The sequence below is a fragment of the Tamandua tetradactyla genome, chromosome 5 (assembly GCF_023851605.1).
Source record: "Tamandua tetradactyla isolate mTamTet1 chromosome 5, mTamTet1.pri, whole genome shotgun sequence".
Lineage (NCBI taxonomy): Eukaryota > Metazoa > Chordata > Mammalia > Pilosa > Myrmecophagidae > Tamandua > Tamandua tetradactyla.
Window position 1 is genome coordinate 2,417,269 of NC_135331.1, and position 24,015 is coordinate 2,441,283.

Here is a 24,015-nt window from a genome sequence, read left to right on the forward strand (position 1 = left end):
AATCTCAGTATGCTTTGATAGAATGGTTCCAAACAAGGACACAAGTTCAGGGTTGTGTGATGAGTGTTGCTCTGTCAGTCCTGTCTGTGTGTCTCAGGATGGCCTGGCTGTCTCATGCCATGTGGACAGGCTGGGACAGGGGCAGGGCTGCTGGCCATCTGACATGGCCGTGTGCCTGATGCGAGGCCCTTTTCCAAACCATTCAGGACCAGCACACGTGCAGGGTGTTTTTAGGTTCATTCTGTGGCACTGCGGGAGTCGACAGCCCTCAACACGCATGGCCGCCTCCTGGGGCTTTCGTTACGTTCCTTTAGATTGCTGGAGAAGGACTGCTACGTACAGCAGACTGTGTGTTTTCTCTGTGCCTCCCTAGAAGCTGGGAGCAGGGTATGGCCCCAGGGTCTCGGGGTCTTGTGCCCAGGGCGGGGTGTTCCCTCCCCAGGGGCTGTTTTGGCCTTACCTCGCTCGGGTGGCTCCAGAGGAGAACCTGGGGTAGCATTTCATGTGTCTTAACTTGGATAACATGAATGCTAAAGTGGAAAGGTCTTGATACCCAGCATATCTGACCCTCTCTCCTTTCCACTCACGTCAGCTAACACGTATACGAGTCTCTGGAGAAAAGGAAAGTGTGGGAGGAAGGAAGATGCTTCCCAAGGACCCGCATCCTTCCCCCCGCCCCCCCCCCCCCCGGTATCCTCCATGGCAGAAGCTGCGCTGCAGGTGTGGGGAAATTAAGGACCCTTGGGTGGGGGGGCCATCCTGGGTGTCTGGGTGGGCCCGGGGTGATCACGGTCCCTAACAGTGGAGACCTTTCCAAGTTGTCATCAGAGGGAGGAAGGAAAACTAATACACGATGTGGAAGCTCTTTCCAGCTATGAAGTCACATCTTCAGAAAGGTAGTCTACCTCTAAACTTAGCACACTGACAATTTAACAAAGCCATAGCGTTTTCAAATACCATGAAAGCATCCTCTTTTAAACCAAGAGAAGATAAAATGAATTCTGAGCCTGCCTTCAACTTCTGATCAGGACAAGCATAGTGTCGACTAACCATGATTGTCAGCACTTTATTGGAGACGTTTGGAAAGGAGTTCTGAATTGGAAAATATAGATTTTTTAAATTTCCCCCATGATTGCATTCAATCCAGTAAAATAACCGAATTTAGAATCACAGAATTTTAGAGTAGGTGGAAACTTGCTTGGTTCACACGCAGGATCTGCTGCTGAGTGCACGCAGAAGCCTGGGGGCACCGTGCAAAGCTGCTGTGCTCCAGCAGTCCCGTGCACACCGGCCACAGGCCCTCGTGGAGACCCCTGAGGCCCACGGGTCGGTGTAGGACGCAGCACAGAGGCCAGCCTCCATGGAGAGCGAGCCTTCACCACCACCTGACGTGACCCCTCCACCACAGAGCACGGGGCTGTCCTAACTTGTACATGGCTGTAATTCACCCTGCACAGCGTTAAAGTTTACTCTTGAGGCTTAGATGCAAATTTAGCTGGTTCACTCATTTATTTCCTCGTTCAACAAAGGTTTATTAAACACTTGCCAGGGACTGGGCACCCAGAGAGGTGTAGGGGTTACGTAGGTGGACAGAGCAGGCAGCTATGCCTGCCCTGGATAGAGCATCCACGCCAGGGCATAGCAGCGAGCAGACAAGGACATGTATCACAGAGCACGGCAGCAGGTCCTGTAAGCTTCCGACTCCTTGGGGACCAAAGCATGATTGATTTATTCAGTTCAAGTCACCCAAAAATATAGGGGATGTGGATGAGGCGGAAGGACACACAGGTGAAGTCACTATCCTTCCTGCCTGTCTCCCTCCCTCCCTCCCTTCCTTCCTTCTTTCCTTCATGTGACATTCCTTTTGAATGGATATATAAGCATTGCAGGACATATGCCTTATTTTCCAGGAGCCAAAAATCCAATTTTTAGTAAATGATTGTGTATTCATTTTCTATTGCCACCATAACAAATGGCAAAAAACGTAGCACCTTAAAACAGCACAGATTTATGAGTTCAGTTCTGTAGGTCCAAAGTCGAGGACAGTTCAGCTGGTCTCTCTGCTCTGGGTTTCCCAAAGTGTAGGCCAGCTGGGCTCTTATCAGGACAGTCTTGGAAGAATCTACTTCTGAGTTCATTCCAGGTGTGCTGGTTTGAAAGGATGTATGTCCCCTAGAAAAGCTATGTTTTATCCTAATCCCGTTTTGTAAAGGCAGCCATTTCTTCTAATCCCTATTCAGCATTGTGTGTTTGAAACTGTAATTGATCATCTCCCTGGAGATGTGATGTAATCGAGAGTGGTTGTTAAGCTGGATTAGGTGATGACATGTTTCCACCCACGTGGGTGTGGGTCTTGATTGATTTATTGGAGTCCTATAAAAGAGGAAACATTTTAGAGAATAAGAGATTCAGAGAGAACAGAGCAGAACAAAATAACCACGAGAAGCAGAGAGCCCACCAGCCAGTAGACCTTTGGAGATGAAGAAGGAAAACAACTCCTGGGGAGCTTCATGAAACAGGAAGCCTGGAGAGAAAGCTAGCAGATGACACCTTGCTCGCCATGTGCCCTTCCAGTCGAGTGAGAAACTGTGACTGTGTTTGCCATGTGCCTTCTCACTTGAGAGAGAAACCCTGAACTTCATCAGCCTTCTTGAACCAAGGTATCGTCCCCTGGATGCCTTTGATTGGACATTTCTATAGATTTGTTGTAACTGGGACATTTTTCTTGCCCTTAGAATTGTAAACTAGCAACTTATTAAATTCCCCTTTTTAAAAGCCATTCCGTTTCTGGTATATTGCATTCCGGCAGCTAGCAAACTAGAACACCAGGTGATGGGCAGAGCTGAGATACCCGTTTCCTGGGTATCTGTCAGCAAGGGGGTCCCCTTAGCTCCCAGCGGCTACCCTCAGGTCCTCAGTCATGGGACCCTGCCTCTCCGAGCCAGTGAGGTGAGTTGAATCTTTCCCTCTTGCCTTTCTGACTGCCAAGTCCAACGTGTGATGATCCCCCTTTCTTTGAGAGCTGTCTCCATCCACCTGGGGGGTGGGGCCCCAGTAGCCAAGTTTGTACCCTGTCACCTGAATTCTCGGGCCAGTGATTGGAACAGGGGAAGGCTGTGCTGGCCAATCACATTCTCTTCCTGGAGCACATAGAGTTCTTTGGATATCCTTGTGTGGCTGCTACTACAGTGTTTGACCCCACCATAGTGACCTGGCTGATTTTTGACCCCAAAAGACTCCATTTACATGTATGCAATGTGGACAAAAGTGATAAATTATGAATCGGTATTCACACCCTCATTCTCTCCCTGGCAGGATAAGAAGAATTCTGGTAGCCATTTCAACATTATCTGCCTATTCCCTAAATTATATATTTTGGAATAATCAGTGGAGAGAGGGAAACCAGGTAGGTGCCAATACTTAGGGAAAGAGATGAGAATGATGGTAGCCAAGGGAAGGAAAAGGGGCAGGAAGAAGAGCGCTTGCCCAATGGGAGTGTCAAGGAGGGGCTATTTTGGTGGGAAGTTGGGGTATGGTATGAAGAGAAAGAGGGTTTTCTGGGAGTTCCGTGGTGGAAGATGTACAGAGAGCAAGAGAACTGTAGAAAGAGGATTTTAAGAGTGTTCCTCCAGGTTATACACTTCATCTTTGAATATTATTTGAGACACCTTAGTACAAATTGGAATCACTTTTCATTACTTTTGACTGTTGGGCTGTGTTTCTCTGAGTGAGATGCCACAGAGATTGGGCCTTTTGATGCCATATCCAGAATTCAGAGATTAGTTTCTCTGCATGGCAGGCAACATATATGGCTAAAAATGTTTCAGAAGAATTACACAGACATCAGTTTCCATTAGGAAGGTATTTTCTGGATGAGACTTTATAAGGGTAATTTAGTGCTCTAAATGGTTTTCCACACGATGCATTTAAAAGATCCCAACTTCTACCTTTCTCATTTTTGCTTGAATGCATATATTTTCACTGGAATTGAGAGGGCTGTTGAGCTGGTGGTTTTTGCCACCTGAGCCCATTTATTCTTGTCTAGCACATGGATTTCCCATGGAGGATCCAACTGCCCTCCCTGCTGACACTCTAGATATGGCATCCAAAGACCCAGACTCTGTGGTATTGCCAGTCAGGGAAACTTGTGTCCAGAACTTTTACTGGGGCTCCACTCTGAAGGACTACCTACCCACATAATTGGTCAAGTGATAGACTGATACACTACCATGTGACCCAAAGACCCCACCCCCACCCCAACCACAGATCACTCTATCACTGTCTGGCTAGCCCAAGGTACACAGGCAAAGGAAGACCCAGGAGCCAAGGGCAGGATCTCTTTTGGGGCAAGGTGAAACTCTTGGCTACACAGGACTCCTCCTCGAGGAGGTCCCTTGTGAGTTGTGATCTGAGTGATGAAAATCTATTTGAGAGGAGTCATGATAGACAGAAAAAACGTTAGGGCTGCATAACACGAACAATGAGCCCTAATGTAAACCATGCACTACAGTTAAAAGTAAGATTATAATAATATTCTTTCATCAGTTTAGCAAAGTTATCACCCTAATGCATGGTGTTAATGATGGCAGGGGTTGGGGATATATAGAGAAATTTGTATTTTCTGTATGATTTTTCTGTAAACCTACAACGGCTATAATAAAAAAATTTAACACACCCAAAAGAAATCATGATGTATTGCTACAAGTATTAAATAAACAATATTGCACATTACTGACGATGAGGTAGGCAATTTTAAAATGTAAGGCCCGCCCAAGCGTGAGCTTGAGGCTGTTCATCGCTGCATGTCGCCGATGCCGGCAAAGCACTGGCAGGTTGCGGGCTCTCAGTGTTTATTAATAGGGCAACAGAATGAGTGTTCAGGTCTGGCTTTGACTCCCAGTTCTACCATTTACTATTTGCGTGACATTGCACAACCAACGTGGCTCGTCTCTCGGCCTCCGTTTCCTGTCCACCAAGCGGTGATAACAACGCCTTCGAGTGGAGACTCTGACTCCCGTCTCGCCTCTGCTGCGCCTCCAGAGCCCCGGACCTCCCGGTGCCTTCACCACGAACACTAAACGCGAACCACTAATCAGTGAGCAGACGGACGGTCCCCGGGAGAGAAGGTCCCCCGGGAGAGAAGGTCCCCCGGAGAGAAGGTCCCCCGGGAGAGAAGGTCCCCCGGAGAGAAGGTCCCCCGGGAGAGAAGGTCCCCCGGAGAGAAGGTCCCCCGGGAGAGAAGGTCCCCCGGAGAGAAGGTCCCCCGGGAGAGAAGGTCCCCCAGGGGAGAAGGTCCCCCGGAGAGAAGGTCCCCCGGGAGAGAAGGTCCCTCGGGAGAAGGTCCCCCGGAGAGAAGGTCCCTCGGGAGAGAAGGTCCCCCGGAGAGAAGGTCCCTCGGGAGAGAAGGTCCCCCGGAGAGAAGGTCCCCCTGGGAGAGAAGGTCTCCCCGGAGAGAAGGTCCCCCGGAGAGAAGGTCCCCCGGGAGAGAAGGTCCCCCGGAGAGCAGGTCCCCCTGGGAGAGAAGGTCCCCCGGGAGAGAAGGTCCCCCGGAGAGAAGGTTCCCCGGGAGAGAAGGTTCCACTGGGAGAGAAGGTCCCCCGGGAGAGAAGGTCTCCCTGGAGAGAAGGTCCCCTTGGGAGAGAAGGTAACCCCCGCAGAGAAGGTCCCCCGGGAGAGAAGGTCCCCCTGGGAGAGAAGTTCCCCCGGGAGAGAAGGTCCCCTGGGAGAGAAAGTCCCCAGGGGAGAAGGTTCCCAGGGGAGAAGGTTCCCTGGGAGAGCAGGTTCCCCCCTCAGAAGAGGTTTCCCCCACACAAGAGAGGGTTTCTCTACAGATGTGAGTTTCCCCCACAGAAGAGAAGGTTTCTCCACAGATGGAAGGTTTTCCCCACAGAGGCGAAGGTTTCCCCCTCCACCCTCGGGGCGCAGGGACCGCAGACACCTTGATTTTGGACTTGTGTCCTCCAGAAAGACACTCGATTTGGGATACTTTCTACGGTAGCTCTAGGGAACTAAGCCTGGAGACAGCAAAGGCACTTCAGCTGACCTCGGCCCACAGGGCCGCCCCGCCCCTCCGCCAGGTCCCGCCCCATCCCAGCTCCTGCCCCGCCCCTCCGCCAGGCCCCGCCCCTCCGGCGCGCAGCATTCCCGCTGGAAGCCTCCCGCGGCTCTGCCAGGCGGAGAGCGCGGCGGCGGCCGGGCATGCGCAGAGCGGGCGGGCCGCGGTTGCCGTGACAGCGCCGGCCCGGCGGGGAGGGCGCGGCGGGCGCGGAGCCGGCGTCCGCGGCAGGGCTGAGGCGGCGACGCGGCGACCGGAGAGCCCGCGACCCGGCCGGGAGCGGCGCCGGGCAGGCCTGAGCGGCGGGGTGTGCCGCCCGGCCCGCGGGGATGCGGGACCGGCTGCCGGACCTGACGGCGGTGAGGCGCGGCAGGCGGGCGGCTAGCGGTTTGCGGCCGGGCGCGTCCCCGGGGCCTGGCCCGCAGCCCGGGGTCCCGGAGGGCGGGGGCGGCGGGGGCGGGGCGGGGCCCCTGCGCCTGGGCGTCGCCCTCGGGGCTCGGGACCCTGCTCCGGGGCACCGCGCCTGCCTCGCGAGATGGGGGCTGCGCCTGGGTAACGCCCTCGGGACTCGGGGCGCCTGTGCCTGGGCACCCCGTGCGGGACTCGGGCCCCTGCTCCTGGGGTCCCCCTGCGGGACTCGGGCCCCTGCGCCTGGGCACCCCGTGCGGGACTCGGGCCCCTGCTCCTGGTCAACCCCGTGCGGGACTCGGGCCCCTGCTCCTGGGGTCCCCCTGCGGGACTCGGGCCCCTGCGCCTGGGCACCCCGTGCGGGACTCGGGCCCCTGCGCCTGGTCAACCCCGTGCGGGACTCGGGCCCCTGCGCCTGGTCAACCCCGTGCGGGACTCGGGCCCCTGCGCCTGGGCACCCCGTGCGGGACTCGGGCCCCTGCGCCTGGGCACCCCGTGCGGGACTCGGGCCCCTGCTCCTGGTCAACCCCGTGCGGGACTCGGGCCCCTGCTCCTGGTCAACCCCGTGCGGGACTCGGGCCCCTGCGCCTGAGCACCCCGTGCGGGACTCGGGCCCCTGCACTTAGGGTCCTCCTGCGGGACTCGGGCCCCTGCGCTTAGGGTCCTCCTGCGGGACTCGGGCCCCTGCTCCTGGTCAACCCCTGCGGGACTCGGGCCCCTGCCCCTGGACAACCCCGTGCGGGACTCGTGCCCCTGCCCCTGGACAACCCCTGCGGGACTCGGGGCCCCTGCACCTGGGCAACCCCTGCCGGCTCGAGGCCCCGGGGCTTGGGTCTCCCTGCCGGAGAGCTCGCCGCAACCTCCCAGGTCCACAGACGGATCTGCGGACGGGGCCCCGACCCCTGCCTGGAGAGCGCGGTATTCAAGCAGCCGGCCGCACCCGCATGCCCACACGTTTCTGGACTGTTTAAATATGGGTGAGGCCTCCTTGCTCTTTTTGACAGCCCTAGGCAGGGACAGCGTTGCCCTTCTTTCAACAGGTGGGGACGCTGAGTTTTGAGAAGGGGGATGTAGCTGGATTGCCCCCAGGTGCATCCTTTCTGAGCCAGGCTTTGCTGCTCGTCCCAAGACCCTCTGCCAAGTCCTAGGTTTGATCCCCTGCACTGCACTCCAGGTAATGAGGACTTATTTGTGCAGCTGCTGTCAGCCCCGCCCTAGCGGATGTCAGCTCCGGGAGAGCAGGACCCTGTGCTCCTGGCTCACTCTTGGATCGCTTGTGTCCACCGCAGGTCCTTGCCCACAGTAGGAGCTCATGGATAGGTGCTGGATAAGTGCAGGAAGGAACGCAGGGCCTCTGGATGCTGGTCGCCGGGAGGAGAGGGTGGGGCAGGCCCAACAGCTTGTTGGTAATGTGTTTCTCTAGACAGAACTGGAATTGTGTTTATGCTTTCTCTGCGCACCTAACACACCCAGCTGGTGGAGCCCTCTGAACCTAGCATAGTCCCCCGAACTGCCGCAAATCACCGAGTAAGAGAACACTGACTGACTAACTGAATGCAACAATGTTTTTTTATGCATTCCACCTGTGAAAAGGTGACAACATGGAGAATGAGATGCTGATGGGGAAGCTATAGTGGAGGTTTATAGAATGTATAAGAGTTGAAACATTTTAGGCCATCAAAATGATTGCATTTCCCTCCTTAAAACTTCAAGTCACCAGTTAATGCTGAGTATTTACCATTTCGTTTTCCGAGTACACAAATTCAGCCTTTGCCTTCGGAAGAGCTGGCAGCCTCAGACCAGGGATTCTAACTCAGCCCTGCTGCCTGGGCTTCCCATGCATGCAGTTAATTAATGTCTCTCCTTTGCCCTTAGAAGGGGTCTAGTTATGTACCATCCTTGGGAGAATAGAAAAAAATCACCACTCAGTTTATTATCTATGCTCTGTGGGTCTGGTGAGGAACCCCAATTGAGAAGGACGGTGAATCCATACTTAGTATCATGGGAATTATCCTCTATACTCATTCCAAGAAAGTTTTTTCATAGTGCTTTTTTACCCCCTTCCTCTTTTATTAATTGTCAAATATCTTGAATTTCCCTGTAGTTCACTGGTCAGTGTGATGTCACATAAGGCAAATTCCTACCATAGTATCTCATTCTATAGAATATCTGTCAGTGTCATGTCATAGGAGCTCAAATATTTGCTAAATGAAGAAATGCCAAATAGCAGCAAACATGAGAGCTGTACCCATTTTAGCAAATGACAGCCAGATTTATGTGCTACCAGGGAAGAGTGAGAAACACTGGTCCAGAGAATATGTAAATACTTTTCCTCTGAATGATTAGGAAAAATTAAATTATGCATTCATCACTCTTATGTAAACATATTTTGTTCAAAAATTTTAGAGCTAGAAATGTTCTACCTAGTGTAATACCATCCTATTTTAGATGAAGAGACTGAGCAGTTAGAGGAAAATTAGTGGGAGTTTCTACTTCTGGTTGTAGAAACCAAAAAATGGGCAAGTCATTTTTAAACCTCTCAAAATCCCATATATAAAATGGGGATAATAATATCTCACTTGTCAGTCTAATAGAGGGAGTTGTGAAATGTAAAGTTATCCAATACCTCTGAAATTTTGGGAGAAGGTGGGAGGGGAAGAGTGCTATATAATTATAAGTGCTATTAATATTTACTAGGTTTTACATTTTCAGGAAATTATAAAAAACAACCTCCCTAGTATAAAATTTTAAGATAAAATTGTCTGACATAGTTAAAATTTAATAATTTTTAACATTTAAAAACCCAAATTAAAGTTACCAGATAGAAAAATTTAAATATATTTTTCCAGGAAATGTGTCCTTTTCAAGTAATGCCTGGGGTAATTAAATGTCTATTCACATTTAAATGGTTGGTGTAATTCCCTATGTAAATTTTAATAATTAATTTTGATAGTTAAAATGCTTCACTTGCAACATCCACAGTAACAAATTGTGATGCCTATTGAAAGTTTCCTTTTTTATCTATTAATGCTTTCTTTGAGAAAAAGATTACCACTGATAATTATTTGAAAGAACGTAAATATCAGTTTATCCAGTATGATTTTTCAAATATAGATTTAGCTTCTTCTGTCCAAGAATTCTCTCTCTCTCTCTCTCTTTTTTTTTTTTTAACTGTGGTACATTCTACATAGCATAAAAACAATTTAAACTTTTAGGTGCACAATTCTGTGACATCAAGTACATTGACATGTTGTGTAACTTTTCCCTCTATTTCCAGAACATTTTCTTCACCCCAAACAGAAACTTGTACACATTAAGCAATACCCCCACCCCCATCCCAGGCTATTTTGCTCTCTCTATGAATTTGCTTATTCTGAGTATTTCTTACAAGATAAATCATACAATATTTGCTCATTTGTGTCTGCCTTCACTCAGCATGTTTTCAAGGTTCTTCTATGTTGTAGTATGTATAAACACTTCATTTCTTTTTATGGCTGAATAATTCCGTCGTGTTCATACACCACATTTTATCTACTCATCTGTAGAGACTTGGGTTGCTTCTACCTTTTGATAAAGGGGAGTAATGCTGCTATGGACATTGGTGTGTAAAAATCTGTTTGAATCCCTGCTTCTAAGTTCTTTTGGTTACATACTTAGAAATAGAATTGCCAGATCATGTGGTAATTCTGTGTTTAACTTTCCGAAGCAACTCTAAACTGTTTTCCACAGGGGCTGTTCTATTTTACTTCCACACCAGTAAGGCATGGGGGTTCTTATTTTTCGACATCTTTGCCAATACTTATTTTCCATTTTTTTTAATAATAGCCATCCTAGTAGGTATGAAGTAGTATTTTTTGTAGTTTTCATTTACATTTCTCTAATGGCTACTGATACTGAGCATCCTTCTATATACTTATGCCCATTTGAATATCTGCTTTGGAGAAATGTCTATTCAAATCCGTGGCCCGTTTTTAAATTGGGTTGTTTGACTTTTTGTTGTATTGTGGGTGTTCTTTATACATTCTGCATATTAAACCCTTATCAGATACATGGTTTGCAAGTATGTTCTCCCATTCTGTAGGCTGTCTTCACTTTCTTGATAATGTCTTTTGATGAAGTCCAATTTATCTTTTTTTTCATTGCCTTCCCCCCCCTTTTTTTTGGTGTAAAATCTAAGAATCCATTGATTAATATAAGGCCCTAAAGGTATTTCTCTGTGTTTTTCTCTAAGAACTTTATGGTGTTAGCTCTTATATTTAGCTTGTTGAGTTAAATTTTGTATATGGTGAGAGGTAGGTATTTAAATTCATCATTGCTTCATATGGATTTATGATTTTCTTTTTGAGCAACTAATTCTTTTTGATGTAGAAAGTTTTAAGTGACTTTCCCTTGATCTCCTGGTCTCTGTATGCTGAGAGATGTTGTTTCTGAATGAAGACAAGTGATCAGTCCACCCATCTAGCAGACCTGGTGGTGTGTGAGCTGCAGAGGGACCCAGAGAGGAATGGAACACAATCTGGGCATGCACATAGCCTCAGGAAGAGCGAAGGGAGGTCCAAGGAAATACAGTTGAGCTGTATGCAGATAAAACAGGAAAGATGATCTAGGAGATAATATGTTTTCATTTTCTTGGTTTTAAAATTTATGTTTGCAGACAGAAATATTTATTATAGTTAAGAATAGAGAAACTGTGGATTTCAATTGTGGCAATTATTTGCATGATAATAAACACATTAATTATTAATTAAGGCCTAAGAGAAATGAGGAAATCATTATTTTTAATCTCTGGGTTCAAAGTGGTGAACTACAGATATAATTTTTAAAGGGTAGAAACAATTCTGCCTAGATATATTTTATCGTGGTAACATGTATATAACATGAAACTTGCCATTTTAACCATTCATAAGTGTACAATTCAGTGGCATTAATTACTTTTGCAATGCTGTGCTACCATCACCACCCTCCATTATTAAAACTGTTTCATTGCCCAAAACAGAAACTCTTTATCCATTAAGAAGTAACTCCCCATTGTCCTCTCCTCTTGGTCCCTGGTAACCTCTAAATCAACTTCCTGTCCGTATGGATTTTGCTTATTCTAGGTATTTCATTTAAGTGGAATCATAAAATATTTGTCCTTTCATGTCTGATTTATTTCAATTTTTCAAAGTTCCTGTTTTAGCACATTTCAGAAATTTATGCCTTGTTTATAGCTGAATAATACTCCATTGCATGGAGAGACTACATTTTGTTTATCCGTTTGTCTGGTCGTGGACGCCTGGGTGGCTTCCATCTTTTGGCTGTTGTGAATAAGGCTGCTGTGGACATCAGTGTGCAGATACTGAGTCTCTGCTTTCACTTCTTTGGAGTATTTGTGATTAAGAGTGGAATTGCCAGGTCATTTGGTAATTCTATGCTTAACTATTTGAGGACTACTAAACTGTTTTCCGTAGCAGCTGCACCATTTTACATTCCTCCAGGGATGCATAAGTTCCCAGTTTGTCCACATCCTCACCAACACTTATTACTTTCCATTTTTTTTCTAAAATAGCCATCCTAGTGTCTCTGAAATGATATTTCATTGTGGTTTTGATTTGCATTTCCCTAAAGGCTAATGTGCCATTTCTCTCTTAATGTGCTTATTGATCATTTGCTTAGCTTCTTTGGAGAAATGTCTGTTCAAGTCCTTTGCACAGTTTTTAATTGGGTTGTTTTTGTGTTTGTGGTGTCCAGATATTTTAAAATTTGTTCTTTTGACAGTTTGGATATGTGTGTAGTTCAGAATATTATATAATAAAGACTCAGAATCCAGTTTGTTTTTTTTTCTTTTTTGCATGGGCAGGCACCGGGAATCAAATCCGGGTCTCCTGCATGGCAGGCGAGAACTCTGCCTGCTGAGCCACCGTGGCCCGAATCCAGTTTTTAACATAAGATCTTCTTTGTCTAAACAACTAAGATACTAAGAATTTCATAGTATATTTATAATTTTTATATATATTTATAATTTATAATTTCATAATTTATTCAGTCCTACTAACTTTTTATAGTTTATTATCATATAAACAATTCCCACACTTGGAATCTGTAGTTTATGATAAATACATCCATTTGATTTCATAAATGTCTTTTTTTTTTTAAGATAGCAAAACCTCTAAATTCCACAGATTATGTGCTTCTCAGTTTAACTTCAGTTCTATCCTGAATTTGAGGTATAGACTATCTAAAAGATATCTGATAGCTGGAAAAGGTTTTTGTTGAGCCCCCTTCGTGCGGACAGCCTTGTTGTAAGCAACACGTCCTGCCTGGTCTTCCTGAGAGCTGTGGTGGGACTGCTCCCTCTGGCCACTCCACTGCCCTCTTGCCGGCCCTAGCTCTCACCTTCCTCTGTCCCTGGAGACACCTCCCGCTTGTCTCTGAGCTTTCTGAGCACAGGAGCAGCCCCCACCCACCCCCAAGCTCGGAGACCTTCCAAGCAGGGCTGGCCTGTCACTGGGCATTGGGGCGGGGTGTTCATTGCACCAGTATGTTTCTGCCCGAGAATGCCCATACGGAGAAAAAACGCAGACAGCGATGGAATTTTTTGGTTGTAAGGGACAGAAATCCTTTAGCTAAAGCAGAGCAGGGGGTGTCATGGAGAGGCTTTCCTTGACAGGAAGGGCCGTCAGTCCATCTGCACGAGGGAGGAACCAGGACGGGAAAGCAGCCTCGGCTCATTTCATGCCTTCTTTCTCTGGTCCGTGTGTCTCTTTCTCTGTGTCTCGCTTGCTGTCTGTCTTTTTGCACATGCTTCCTCCAGTTCCACCTTCTCTTCTGTGTGTCCTCCGCTCTTCATTTGGTTATCCAACAGAACAAGAACGACCAACTGTTATGTGCCAGGAATGGTTTTTGAGATGATGATGCAGTTGTGAAAGTCAGAGCAGGGCCTTGCTCTTCTGAAATGCGAAGTTGGGAGGTCAGCAGTTCACAGCTCAGGGATTGGAGAAGGGGCCGGGTGAGGGTGTGGGCACCAGGGAGACCTCCCTGAGCTGAGCTTTGAGTGACTGGAAAGAGCCTGTGTGGAGGACTCTGGGGTGGAGATTCTCGGCTGAGACCCCTGCAAATCCAAAGGCCCTGGGGTGGGAGCCGATGGGTGTGGTTCAACAGAAAGATGCCAGGGGAAGCGGCAGGGGTGTGGATTTCTTCGGTGCAGTGGGAAGCCCCGGAGGCTTCAGCAGCGGAGCGTCTGGCTCTGCCCTCTACTGCCATGTGCACGTGGAGCGACACTGGGGGCAGGAGGGGGGCGGGAGGCCAGGGAGTCCAGGTTAAATGGCTGTGCCACGGACGCTGAGGTGGAGATGGTTCTAGGTGTTTCAGAGTAAGCTCTGCAGGGAGGGGGAGTTGGGGGGAAGGAGAGGACTCTAGTTGGACTCCCATCCCAGGTTTTGGTTTTGCTTTCCTCAGCACTACCATCCCTTTCTTTCCTCAGGCCTTCCTCTATTGCCCTGCATTTTCTCTCTGGCTCCAGCCACCTGCTCTGTTTCTGTGGCAGCTGTTTCATTTCTCTCTCTGCCGGTGGGTTTTGGTTGTTCTCTGTGTCCCATGGCCACCAAGTTGAAATGCCCTTGTAGTTCATGCTCTGATCGAGTCCACATTCCCTCAGTTTTGGTACTGATTCCGGGGAGAGAGAATGTGACTGGGCCTGTGAGTGTACTCTGGCCCCATAGCCCCAGAGCAGCCCATCAGTGTGCTGTGGCAGGGGATTGGGGCGGGAATGCAGCTCATCACAGTCCCTCTAAAGTGCAACTTGAGCTTTACTGAGTGAGTTTAGAGATGCTCAGACCCCATGGCTCAGCAATCTTTATCAGTGTGTATGTGTGTGTATTAGTTAGGGTTCTCTAGAGAAACTGAGTCAACAGGAAATATTCATAAATGTAAAATTTATGAAAGTGTCTCATATAACCGTGGGAACTTAGAGTCCAAAATCCACAGGACAGGCTGTGAAGCTGATGATTCTGATGGAGGGTCTAGATGAATTCCATGGCAGAGGCTCCCTGGCCAAAGCAGGAAGAGAGCCTGTCTCTTCTGAATCCTCTTTAAAAGGCTTCTAGTGATTAGATTAAGCATCACTCATTACAGAATACACTCCCCTTGGCTGATTACAAATGGAATCAGCTGTGGATGTAGCTGATGTGATCATGATTTAATTCTATGAAATGTCCTTATAGTAACAGACAGGCTAGCACTCGCCCAACCAGACAAACAGATACCACCACTTGGCCAAGTTGACACATGAACTTGACCATGACAGTGTGTCAGAGAAAAATCCTAACGTGCTTAAGAAGACATATGTAAAAATATTTAGTTGTTGTGCTGGTTTAAATCTGTGGTGTACCCCAGAAAAGCCATGCCCTTTAATCCTCATTCATTATTGCTGGGTGGGAGCTTTTTGATTATCCATGGAGATGTGACCCACCCAATTGTAGATGGTAACTTTCGATTAGATGGTTTCCATGGAGATGTGTCTGCACCCATTCAAGGTGGGGTCACTGACTGGAGCCCTTTAAGAGGAACCATTTTGGGAAAAGCTGTAGAGCCTATGCAGCCAGAAACTTTTGGAGATAAAGAAGGAAAATGTCCTGGGGAGAGCTTCATGAAACATGAAGCCTGGAGAGAGAGCTAGCAGATGTTACCATGTTGGCCATGTGCCTTTCCAGTTGAGAGAGAAACCCTAAACATCATTGGCCTTCTTGAACCAAGGTATCTTTCCCTGGATGCCTTAGATTGGACACTTTTATTTGGACATTTTCATTGCCTTAGAAGTGTAAACTAGCAACTTAATAAATTCCCCCTTTTAAAAGTCGTTCTGATTCCGGTATACTGCCTTCCAGCAGTTTGCAAACTAAAACAGTTGGATTTTTGGTAAAAACCAGGTATTGCCCACCATAGGAGCATGGAAAAATTGTGACAGCCTTATATAATGGAATACTACACTACCGTTAAAATGAATGTGTGGGGTTGAGCGTAACATTAGAGCTACACATGTCAACATGGATAAATCTCTAAACATGTTCAGAAGAAAAACCCATCAAATTGCAGAAGTGTCTCTGTGCTACAATATTATCTATATAAGTCTAAGTTCTTGCAGAAGAGTATTTGGATAGTATTAATGGAGACAAGCGTGTAGTTGTTGGGGTTCCAACCCCTGGCCCTGTAAATGCAAACCCATTTGTACATAGAATCTGTGAAGATGTTACTAGTTAAGGTGTGCCAAAACTGAGGGGGGGTGGGCCTTACCCCAGTACAGCTGAAGTCCTTGTAAGCCAAGGACATTGGACATGGAAGTAGAAACACAAAGTCAGAAGCCAGCGGAGCCTGGCAGGGAAAGGAGGAGACACCGCCATGTGCACTGCCATGTGATAGGAAAGCCAAGGAACCCCACACACTGCCAGCTGGCAGGAAGCAAGCCTTTTAGCCTCTGAGACTGTACCAGCACACTCCCATTGTTTAAGCCATCTTGTTATGTTTGTTCTAGTAGCTGGGAAACTTAAACAGTTTTTGGTACCAGAAAGTGGAGTGCTCTGTGACAAATACCTAAAAATGTGGAAATGGCTGTGGAATTGGGTAGTGGGTAGAGGTTGTAGGAATTGTAAGGACTTAAAAATGAGTGAGAGTTGTAGAGAAAATTTGTATCATCTTAGAGAATGCATAATTTGTCTTTAACAGAGTGTTGGTAGAAATATGGGTGTTAAAGTTATTTCTTACAAGACCTTAAAAGGAGATGAATGTGTCATTGGAAATTGAAGGAAACATGATCCTTGTTAGGAAGTGGCAGAGAACTTGGTGAAATTGAGTTCTTATATTGGATGGCAGGCAAAACTGGAAAGTAATGAACTTGGATATTTAGGCAAAGAGATTTCCAACCTCATTGAAAGGTGCAGCCTGGTTTCTTCTTGTAGTTTATAGTGAAATGAGAGACGAAAGAGATAAACCAAGGATTGAACTGTTGAGGACAAAGAAACCAGTGGTTAATGCTTTGGAAAATTCTGAGCCCATCCAGATAGTGTGCCAGAAGTAGCTCCACCAGGGACCTCTCTGAGCTTTCAGGAAGTGAGTCTCCAGGGGTCAGGGCTCCATGAGAGGGTTTAACTGAATAATCCTTTTTTAAAGAAGGTATGACTGAACTTGGATCCAGTTAGCCATCTCAGTGGAAGTCAGGAAGAATCTGTGGGAAGTTGTATGGCCTGTTGGTTTGAATCTGCTTTAACTGTGCACAAAGCCAACAAGGTTTTTGCAAGATATATATGAGCAGACCCACTGACAGCCTGGACAGCAAGGGACAGAAAAGGAACAAATTGAATGAAGAACGATTTCAAGGGCAGAACTTGGAAGCAGAGGTCTGAACTGAACAGATCTTAGGCTAGAGAGCGGGCCCACCCCTGCCCTCCACTGATTAGGGAGAGTGCTGCCACCATATTGCTCAGAGATGCACTGGGCCTGTGGCCTTTGATGGGTTGGGCCTGTGCTCTGGTGATGGTGGAGGGAGCCTAGCCGACATCCTGGTGCTCAGAGAGGGTGGGGACTGCACCCCAGAGTTTGGGGAGAGCATGGCTCCTGTTCAAGTGCTTGGAAGGGGTGCTGCTGATGCTCTGTCAGGCCCAGAGGACAACACATTGGTCTCTGGATGACTCCCAGCCCTTGAAATCCATAGAGTTTGCCCGGCTGGGTTTTTGACTTGCTTGGGATCTGTGGCCCTGATTTTCTTCCAGTTTATCTCTTCCGGAATGGGAGTGTCTGTCCTGACCCTGTCCAGCACTTGTATTTTGGAAGCAGATAATTTGTATTCTAGGTTTCACAAGTCCATCAGAGAGAGGGGTTTTGCCCTAGAACAGACCACACCCAAAACTGATTTTGATAAGACTTTGTACTTGGTAGTATTCTAAACTGACTTAAGTCTTTTAAGATGTTGTGATGGAATGAATGTATTTTACATGTAGAAAGGACATGCCTTTTGGGGGGCCAGAAGGTGGACTTTTTGGAATTGAATCATGTGCCCCACAAAAGGCATGTTCTGATCTCAATCCGTGGACCTGTGGATGTGAACCCATCTGCAAACATGACCTTTAAAGATATTATCAGTAAAGGTGAGCCCAAACTGAATGTGGGTGAGTCTTAATCCAATCAACCTGAAGTTCTTAGAAGCATAGAAAGTTGGATAGAGAAAGAGAAGCCAGGGAAAGCAGCCAGACACTGGAAGTCAGTGGAACCCAGAAGAGAAAGGAGAAAATACTGCCGTGTGTGTTGCCATGTGGTGGAAAAGTCCAGGAACCCCAACCACTGCCAGCCAGCCAGAAATCCCTGGTCTTGAGAGGAAACCACTTTCTGGCCCCTGAAACCATGAGCCCTTTTATTCCCATTCGTTAAGCCAACCCATTGTGTGGTATTTGTTATAGGAGTTAGGAAACTAAAACAGTAATAAAAACACAAAAACATGAATAAATGTAACATTCTACCACAGAGTATAAAAAATAATTATGTGAGATATGAAAAAGAAGTTTCTCCTTTGGGGCCATAGTTACAAACCAGCCAACACCCTCCTCCACCCTGAATCACAGGTGTAACTTTCTCTTTTTATCCAAGTAATGTAATTTTGGAAAAATAAATTAATATATTCTAGCAGCAAAGGTACTATAACCACAGTGCTTATTTCAAGACAATAATTTCATACATTCCCCAGAATTATAATTTGTATAGAAGTCCCTTCGTGTGCATGGATATGAGAACAGCACTGAGGAAGAAAGTCTGTTTTTCATCAGCTTTGGAGTCTACTAGCTGTGATAGTTCAGCTTTGTTGAATTTTAAATAATGAGCATTCCGATGACAAATCTGTTTTGATTAGAATGTCATTCCTGTCTGTTAAATCTCTCTGAACGTGGAAGCTTGCCTGTTTCTGACGAGAGCATTCACGTAGGGAAAGTTGTATTTTCCTATAATGCTGCTTTTAAATTTAACAGAATCAGGTTGTCTATAGTTGAATGTTTTTCTTGCACTTTGAAACTTTGGAAAACAAGTTTGTTCTATTGGAGAATATTCCCAGTGCCTTTGGCAAATGTTTTGCCACAAATCATTTTGTTACTTACAGCAAACATACTGCCACTGATGTGGCTGTTGTACAAGCCTTACTCTCTCTTGGCATGAAAAGTCAATATGGGTTTCACTGAAAACAGGAGTAATGTAGCTTGGGCATGAAGCCAAAAATATCATTGCTTTTGGTTGGTAGCCTTTAAAAAAATTTTTTTTGTTTCTTTTTTATGAGTGAAGATGAAAATGAAGATAGTAATAAACTATTTCCTAATTTCAAATAGACAAGTAAAAGATCAAAAATAAAGAATAAAAATAACAGAGAAAAGATATTCCTAGCCATATGGTCTATAGGTAGAGAAACACAGGAATTATTTACTAGCAAGTAAATGACTTTGTTAAGGAAAACTCATGCATGACAAATTTCACAGCATAGAAGAGGAATTTAATTTCTTTAGTAATTATTTACTCAGTGCCTAGTGTATGGAGTATAGTATGCATGTAATGTGAAAACTGATAGTGAAATGACTTACTTTCCCCAGGGAAAGCCTTATGTTAGAAACCATCTGGAAATAAGTTTCTTAGTGGAGTGCCTTGGGTTTGGGGTTGTGTCATTCATGTAAATGTGCATCTTTGTCATTGGGATTTGCCTTAAAGGGGGCCAGTGTCTTGGGGTAGGCTGGAAGGTTAGAGTTGGTGGGAGGTATACGAGTTAAATGAGGGGTTGTGGATGGGTGATGGCTGAACCTGGGTGATGGTACATCAACGGCTCGTTCTATTGGTCCTTCTACTTTTGTTTGTTTGAAGTTTTCCATAACAAAAACTAAAATAAAAACTGAAACAAAAACTAGGTGTATTTGATTCTAGAATTACTTTCAGAGCTATGGGGTAACAAGCTGTGGGCACAGATTCCTTCCCCTCCCCGGTGTAGTACGGGCGTCTGTAGACTCCCCTGCACTGTTGAAATCACATCCTGTCCTTGTGCTCACTCATTCGTTCCCCTCCCCGCACCTGCGTGTTTGGGTGGACTCAGTGGGTTCAGTACTTTGGACGATGAAGCCGTCCTATCAAGTTCCAGACCCTGTCGTACAACACACCATCATTTCCTGCTCGGAAAAGATGATGACCCCAGGAAAATAGTTAAACCATAGTGCCCAGCAGTGTGTGAATAAATCCCAGAGCAAGGGGAGTGTACAGTGAATTCTCTGGCTGTTAGGGATGAGAGAGACCGGGTGAGCTGAAATAGTGAGGGGAGGCTGGAGGGGACCCCGGTGGGCTGTCTCCAGAGGGGGATGGCTGTGGAGCCCAGTCCACAGTGGAGTTGGAATCCATCAAGATGAGGTCCAAAGAGGGCTGAGTGGGCCCGCTTGGTCTGGAGTGCTGGGGTGAAGGATTTGCAGTACAGCCCCACCTCGGAGGAAGCACATGTGCATTTTTAAGGCAGATGGGTCTGGAGTCACCTGGACATACCTATCACCCGTCTGGTTCTCTCAGCTGTGCCTCCTCTGGTGGGCGTGGCGAGAGGCGCAGGGCCGCGCAGCCTTCCACACTCAGAACCGACAGCAGCTCTTCATCCACAAGTCACGTGCATTCCTAGGGACTGTTGTATTTGTGTGATATCAGTTTCTGCTGCGTCCTGGTTGATTCCCCTTGGTGCTAGGTCTTGCCTTGCTTAGAAGAGCATGGGCTGGAAATGGTCTTGGATGCCATTATTGGTCTAGGTGCTGCTGGGGACAGAACACCACCACATTTGCATGTCTCTGGTGCTTCCTGAAGCACTGGTGGAGCTGTTCACCTCAAGCCCCTGTCTCACCGGAGCTGAGACTAGTGCTGCCTCCCTCTCATCGACAGGGTACTAAGCTGAGAGAAGTTTGGGGTCTGCTGGGAAGGAGTTAGAATCCAGATTCTTGGCTCCTGACAAGCATCCTTTCTTTTAGATGAAGCTATTTTTTTTTTTTTTTCACTGAAAAAGCAAGAGGAAAAGTCTTTTTTAGCACAGTGGATTACAAAAAGGATAGGGCTTCTGTGCTTGATGGTATGGCCTGGTCTTTAGCTGCCTGTTGGCTCAGCACACCCATTTCCAGCAGCAGCAGCAGCAGCACTCTTGAGCTCCAGGCATCTTCTCAGCAGATAGCTTTAGGGGAGAGCAGGGGGGTGGCTGCCCCTAACTCTAGGTGCTATTGGGAAAACCACACAGAATAGATGCCCAGGGAGTCAGGGTAAATAGAATGCACAGTTCTGTAGCTCCGAGCCTGCTGGCCCCCTGCCTTACCCAAGAGAAGGCCTCAAGTCACCCAGTGTAGGGTCTGTTTTTCCCTTGAAGACAGCCTTGGCTACCTGTTCCAGTGTCCTTCTTTCACATTGATGATAAGGCCTCCTTTATATTCTCATATAAGCCGCTTGTACAAGTGGACTCATTCCTTTCTCTGAAGGAAACACATTTCCTTTCCCTTTACTTTAACAAACTGTATACACACAGAAGTCCCAGGGTAAAAGGGGATGACGTTTAAAGACTTCTAGATAGAAATTAAGAGATTAATATTATAGGTTTTTGTGGTAGTTTGGAGCTATATGTACCCCAGAAAAACACAGTTCTTAAACTTAACCTACTCCTGTGGGAGTGAACCCATCCTAAGTAGAACTTTTTGACACGGCTACTTCAGTTAAGGTGTGGCCCGGTCTCATTAGGATGGGTCTTAATCCTTTTACTGGGGTCCTTTTTAAGCAGAATGCGATTCAGACAAAGAAAGCCCTAGGAAGCAAGGAGCCGAAATTCAGCAGAACTCAGAAGAGAGGGGAGCGGCCAGGGGCGGCTGCCACATGTGTGGTCAGGTGGAGAGGAGCCCAGGACCAGGACGCCACAGTCTTCCAGGAGAAGCCATTGCTTTGATGATGCCTTGATTGGGACTTTTTTCTGGCCTCAAAACCATGAGCCATTAAATTCCCATTGCTTAACGTCCCTTTGCATGGTATTCGCTTGAGCAGCCAAGGAAACTAAAACAATTTTATGGACCAAATTGATTTTACCTTGGTGGGTCCTGGATAATGCAGAGGAAGGGTTTGAGTGTTTTCTTAGCACATTCATTATATTTTACAAGTTTTTCTTAGCTAAATTTTGGTAGAATTTTGTTTCCAAATTATTCCTTTTCTGTAGATCAGTAAAGCTCATGCTTCAGATTTGCAAAGGGTGAAGGCCTTTCGATTATCCTAAGAATTTTGAGACTTCCTAAAATAAAGGGTTACCTTGGCTTTCACAGTTAGAATTGAGCTAACTCATCTGTTGTGTCCTTGGGGAGTCCATGCAAAACAGTTCCCTCCCCTGGGCTTTCTGATGGGTTTTCTTTTTTCCTCTCTCTGATCTCAGATATCTCAGTAATGGATTTTGCAGCACAAGTCTTTAATGAACATTATGTAATTTAGGTGTCAGTTTCCTGGGGTCTTATTTTCTTGTCTCTTTTCCCTTGTAGTTGGGACAACATTTTTTTCATCCTCGTTGTATTGGTTTGTTAAAGCTGCTGGAATGCAACATACCAAAAAAAAAAGGCTTTTAAAAAGGGAATTTATATTAAGTTGCAACTTTACAGTTCTAAGGCTGTAAAAATGTTCAAGCTAAGGTATCCAGGAAAAGATACCTTGATTCGAGAAAGGTTAGTGGTCTGGAACACCTCTGTTAGCTGTGAGACACGTGGCTGGCATCTGCTGGGATCTGTGGCTTCTCGTTTCAAATAACTTCCCTGCGAGCATTTTCTTTTTTCTTCTCCAAAGGTCTCTGGCTGTGTGGGTGCTAAAATTTTTTCCAAAATGGTTCTGTCTTGAAGGGTTCCACTAAGCAAACCCCACCTTGAATGGGTGGAGATGCATCTCCATGGAAACTGCCTAATCAGAAGATCCCACCCACAGTTGGGTGGGGCACATATCCGTGGAAACACCTTAATCAAAATATCCCACCCAGCAATACTGAGTCAGGGTTAAAGAACATGGCTTTTCTGGGGTGCAGAACAGTTTCAAACTGGCACACTGGCTTTTCTCTGATTATTTTGACTTCCCAGCAGAAGGTTGAAGTGCTGTACCTGTAGCAGCAGCGTCAGGTCTCCTGGCCCATGCTGGAGATGTAGGTACTCCTGCCAGAGCCCAGGTCCACAGAGAGAACAGCTCTGCTGCTGCGCCCAGCACTCAGCCTTCGACCAGCCATCTCAGGGACTCTGAGGCTCGCTCCTGATTCCTTACTCTTTGAGATTTTCTTAAATGTATAGTACCTGATTTCTAAAACATAGTGTCATTTTGGCTCATTCAAGTGACCATTATTTTGCTTTCTGCCTCAATTTTACTTATTAAAGTCTTCATGTTTATTGATCATTAGTGTTGGAGGTACTCAGGAAGAAATGATAAACTCTAATTAATGTATGTGAAAGTACTTTGAAAATTATTAGGTACTCTAGAAAAGTTAACTAAGTGATGTCAATATATATACATTTTTATCTTTGTAGAAAAGGTGCAATGCAAGCATTTTCACTTCTTGAAGATAAAAATGGTACCTGCTATGTTGACATTCATAGTGAAACAAATGATTCTAAATTGCTTAGTTCTGAATAATCTAGAATTTTTTTTCTCCGAAGTTAGTTGTGCGATTCCCCAGGGCTCCACCTCCATCTCATTTTAGCTGTAATCTCTCCTGTTGAAAGTGTTGCAGAAGTAAATTGTTGTGTGGTAGTAAGTGCTAGTTTGTTACAGTGTGGTACTCAAATGCGTTACTTGAAAACTTGTAAGTATGATGTTACTTTTGTCTTTGAACTTGCTGTTTATTCATTTTTTTCCATTTTAGTGTAGGAAAAATGATGATGGAGACACAACTATTATCGTTGAAAAGGACCATTTTATGGATGATTTCTTCCATCAGGTAAGTCAGTTAATGAAACCCAGTCATAGATTTTTTTCTTTAACATAGTTATATTATTATAATTGTACATTTATCAAATTTGAAGTAATACTAACATCAGTATATATAAAAGTTGTTTGAATTGTCTAATTTCACTGGAATTTTTAGTGCTATTAAAATATATGTTGATATTGAAAAAATGCAAATTGTTGTTCCTGGTGATAGACTCGGGAGGGTTTGGGTGAGAACGGTAGGACTGGGTCTGCGGGACCCAGAGGAGGGGCCCGATGGCCACGGGTTTGCTCCTGCCTGTTGATGTGCACGGGATTCTCTCGGTGCCTTTCCCCCAGGTGCAGTCGACCTGCAGGGACCCCACCATCCCCCTTGGTAGGGTTTAGAAGGTTCTCAGTCCAGGCTTAGGTGGATGTGCTGGCAGCTGCGACTGTCCCTTGGCAGAGGGGCTCCTGGGCTGCCTGGAGGACCTGTCACCTGCATGCCTCCATGGAAGGTGTGTGTCCCCATCCCGTGCTCATCAGTCACCTGTATCGGAAAGCTCAGATGGTCTGTTTCCTCCAGGCTTTGATTGGACTTTAAACTCTTCTCCTTTGAATTTTTCCACATT

The 24,015-nt window shown here is 46.4% G+C and overlaps 1 protein-coding gene across 1 annotated transcript in view; it reads left to right on the forward strand.

The window, feature by feature from the left end:
• The first annotated feature begins 6,317 nt into the window (after positions 1-6,317).
• STX2 (syntaxin 2) overlaps positions 6,318-24,015 on the forward strand; it is a 70,651-nt gene continuing 52,953 nt past the window's right edge. Inside the window, exons 1-2 of the mRNA XM_077159542.1 lie at positions 6,318-6,414; positions 23,340-23,414. Coding sequence (XP_077015657.1) covers positions 6,385-6,414; positions 23,340-23,414 — 105 coding nt within the window. The 5' untranslated portion in view covers positions 6,318-6,384. The remainder of the gene's footprint in view (positions 6,415-23,339; positions 23,415-24,015) is intronic.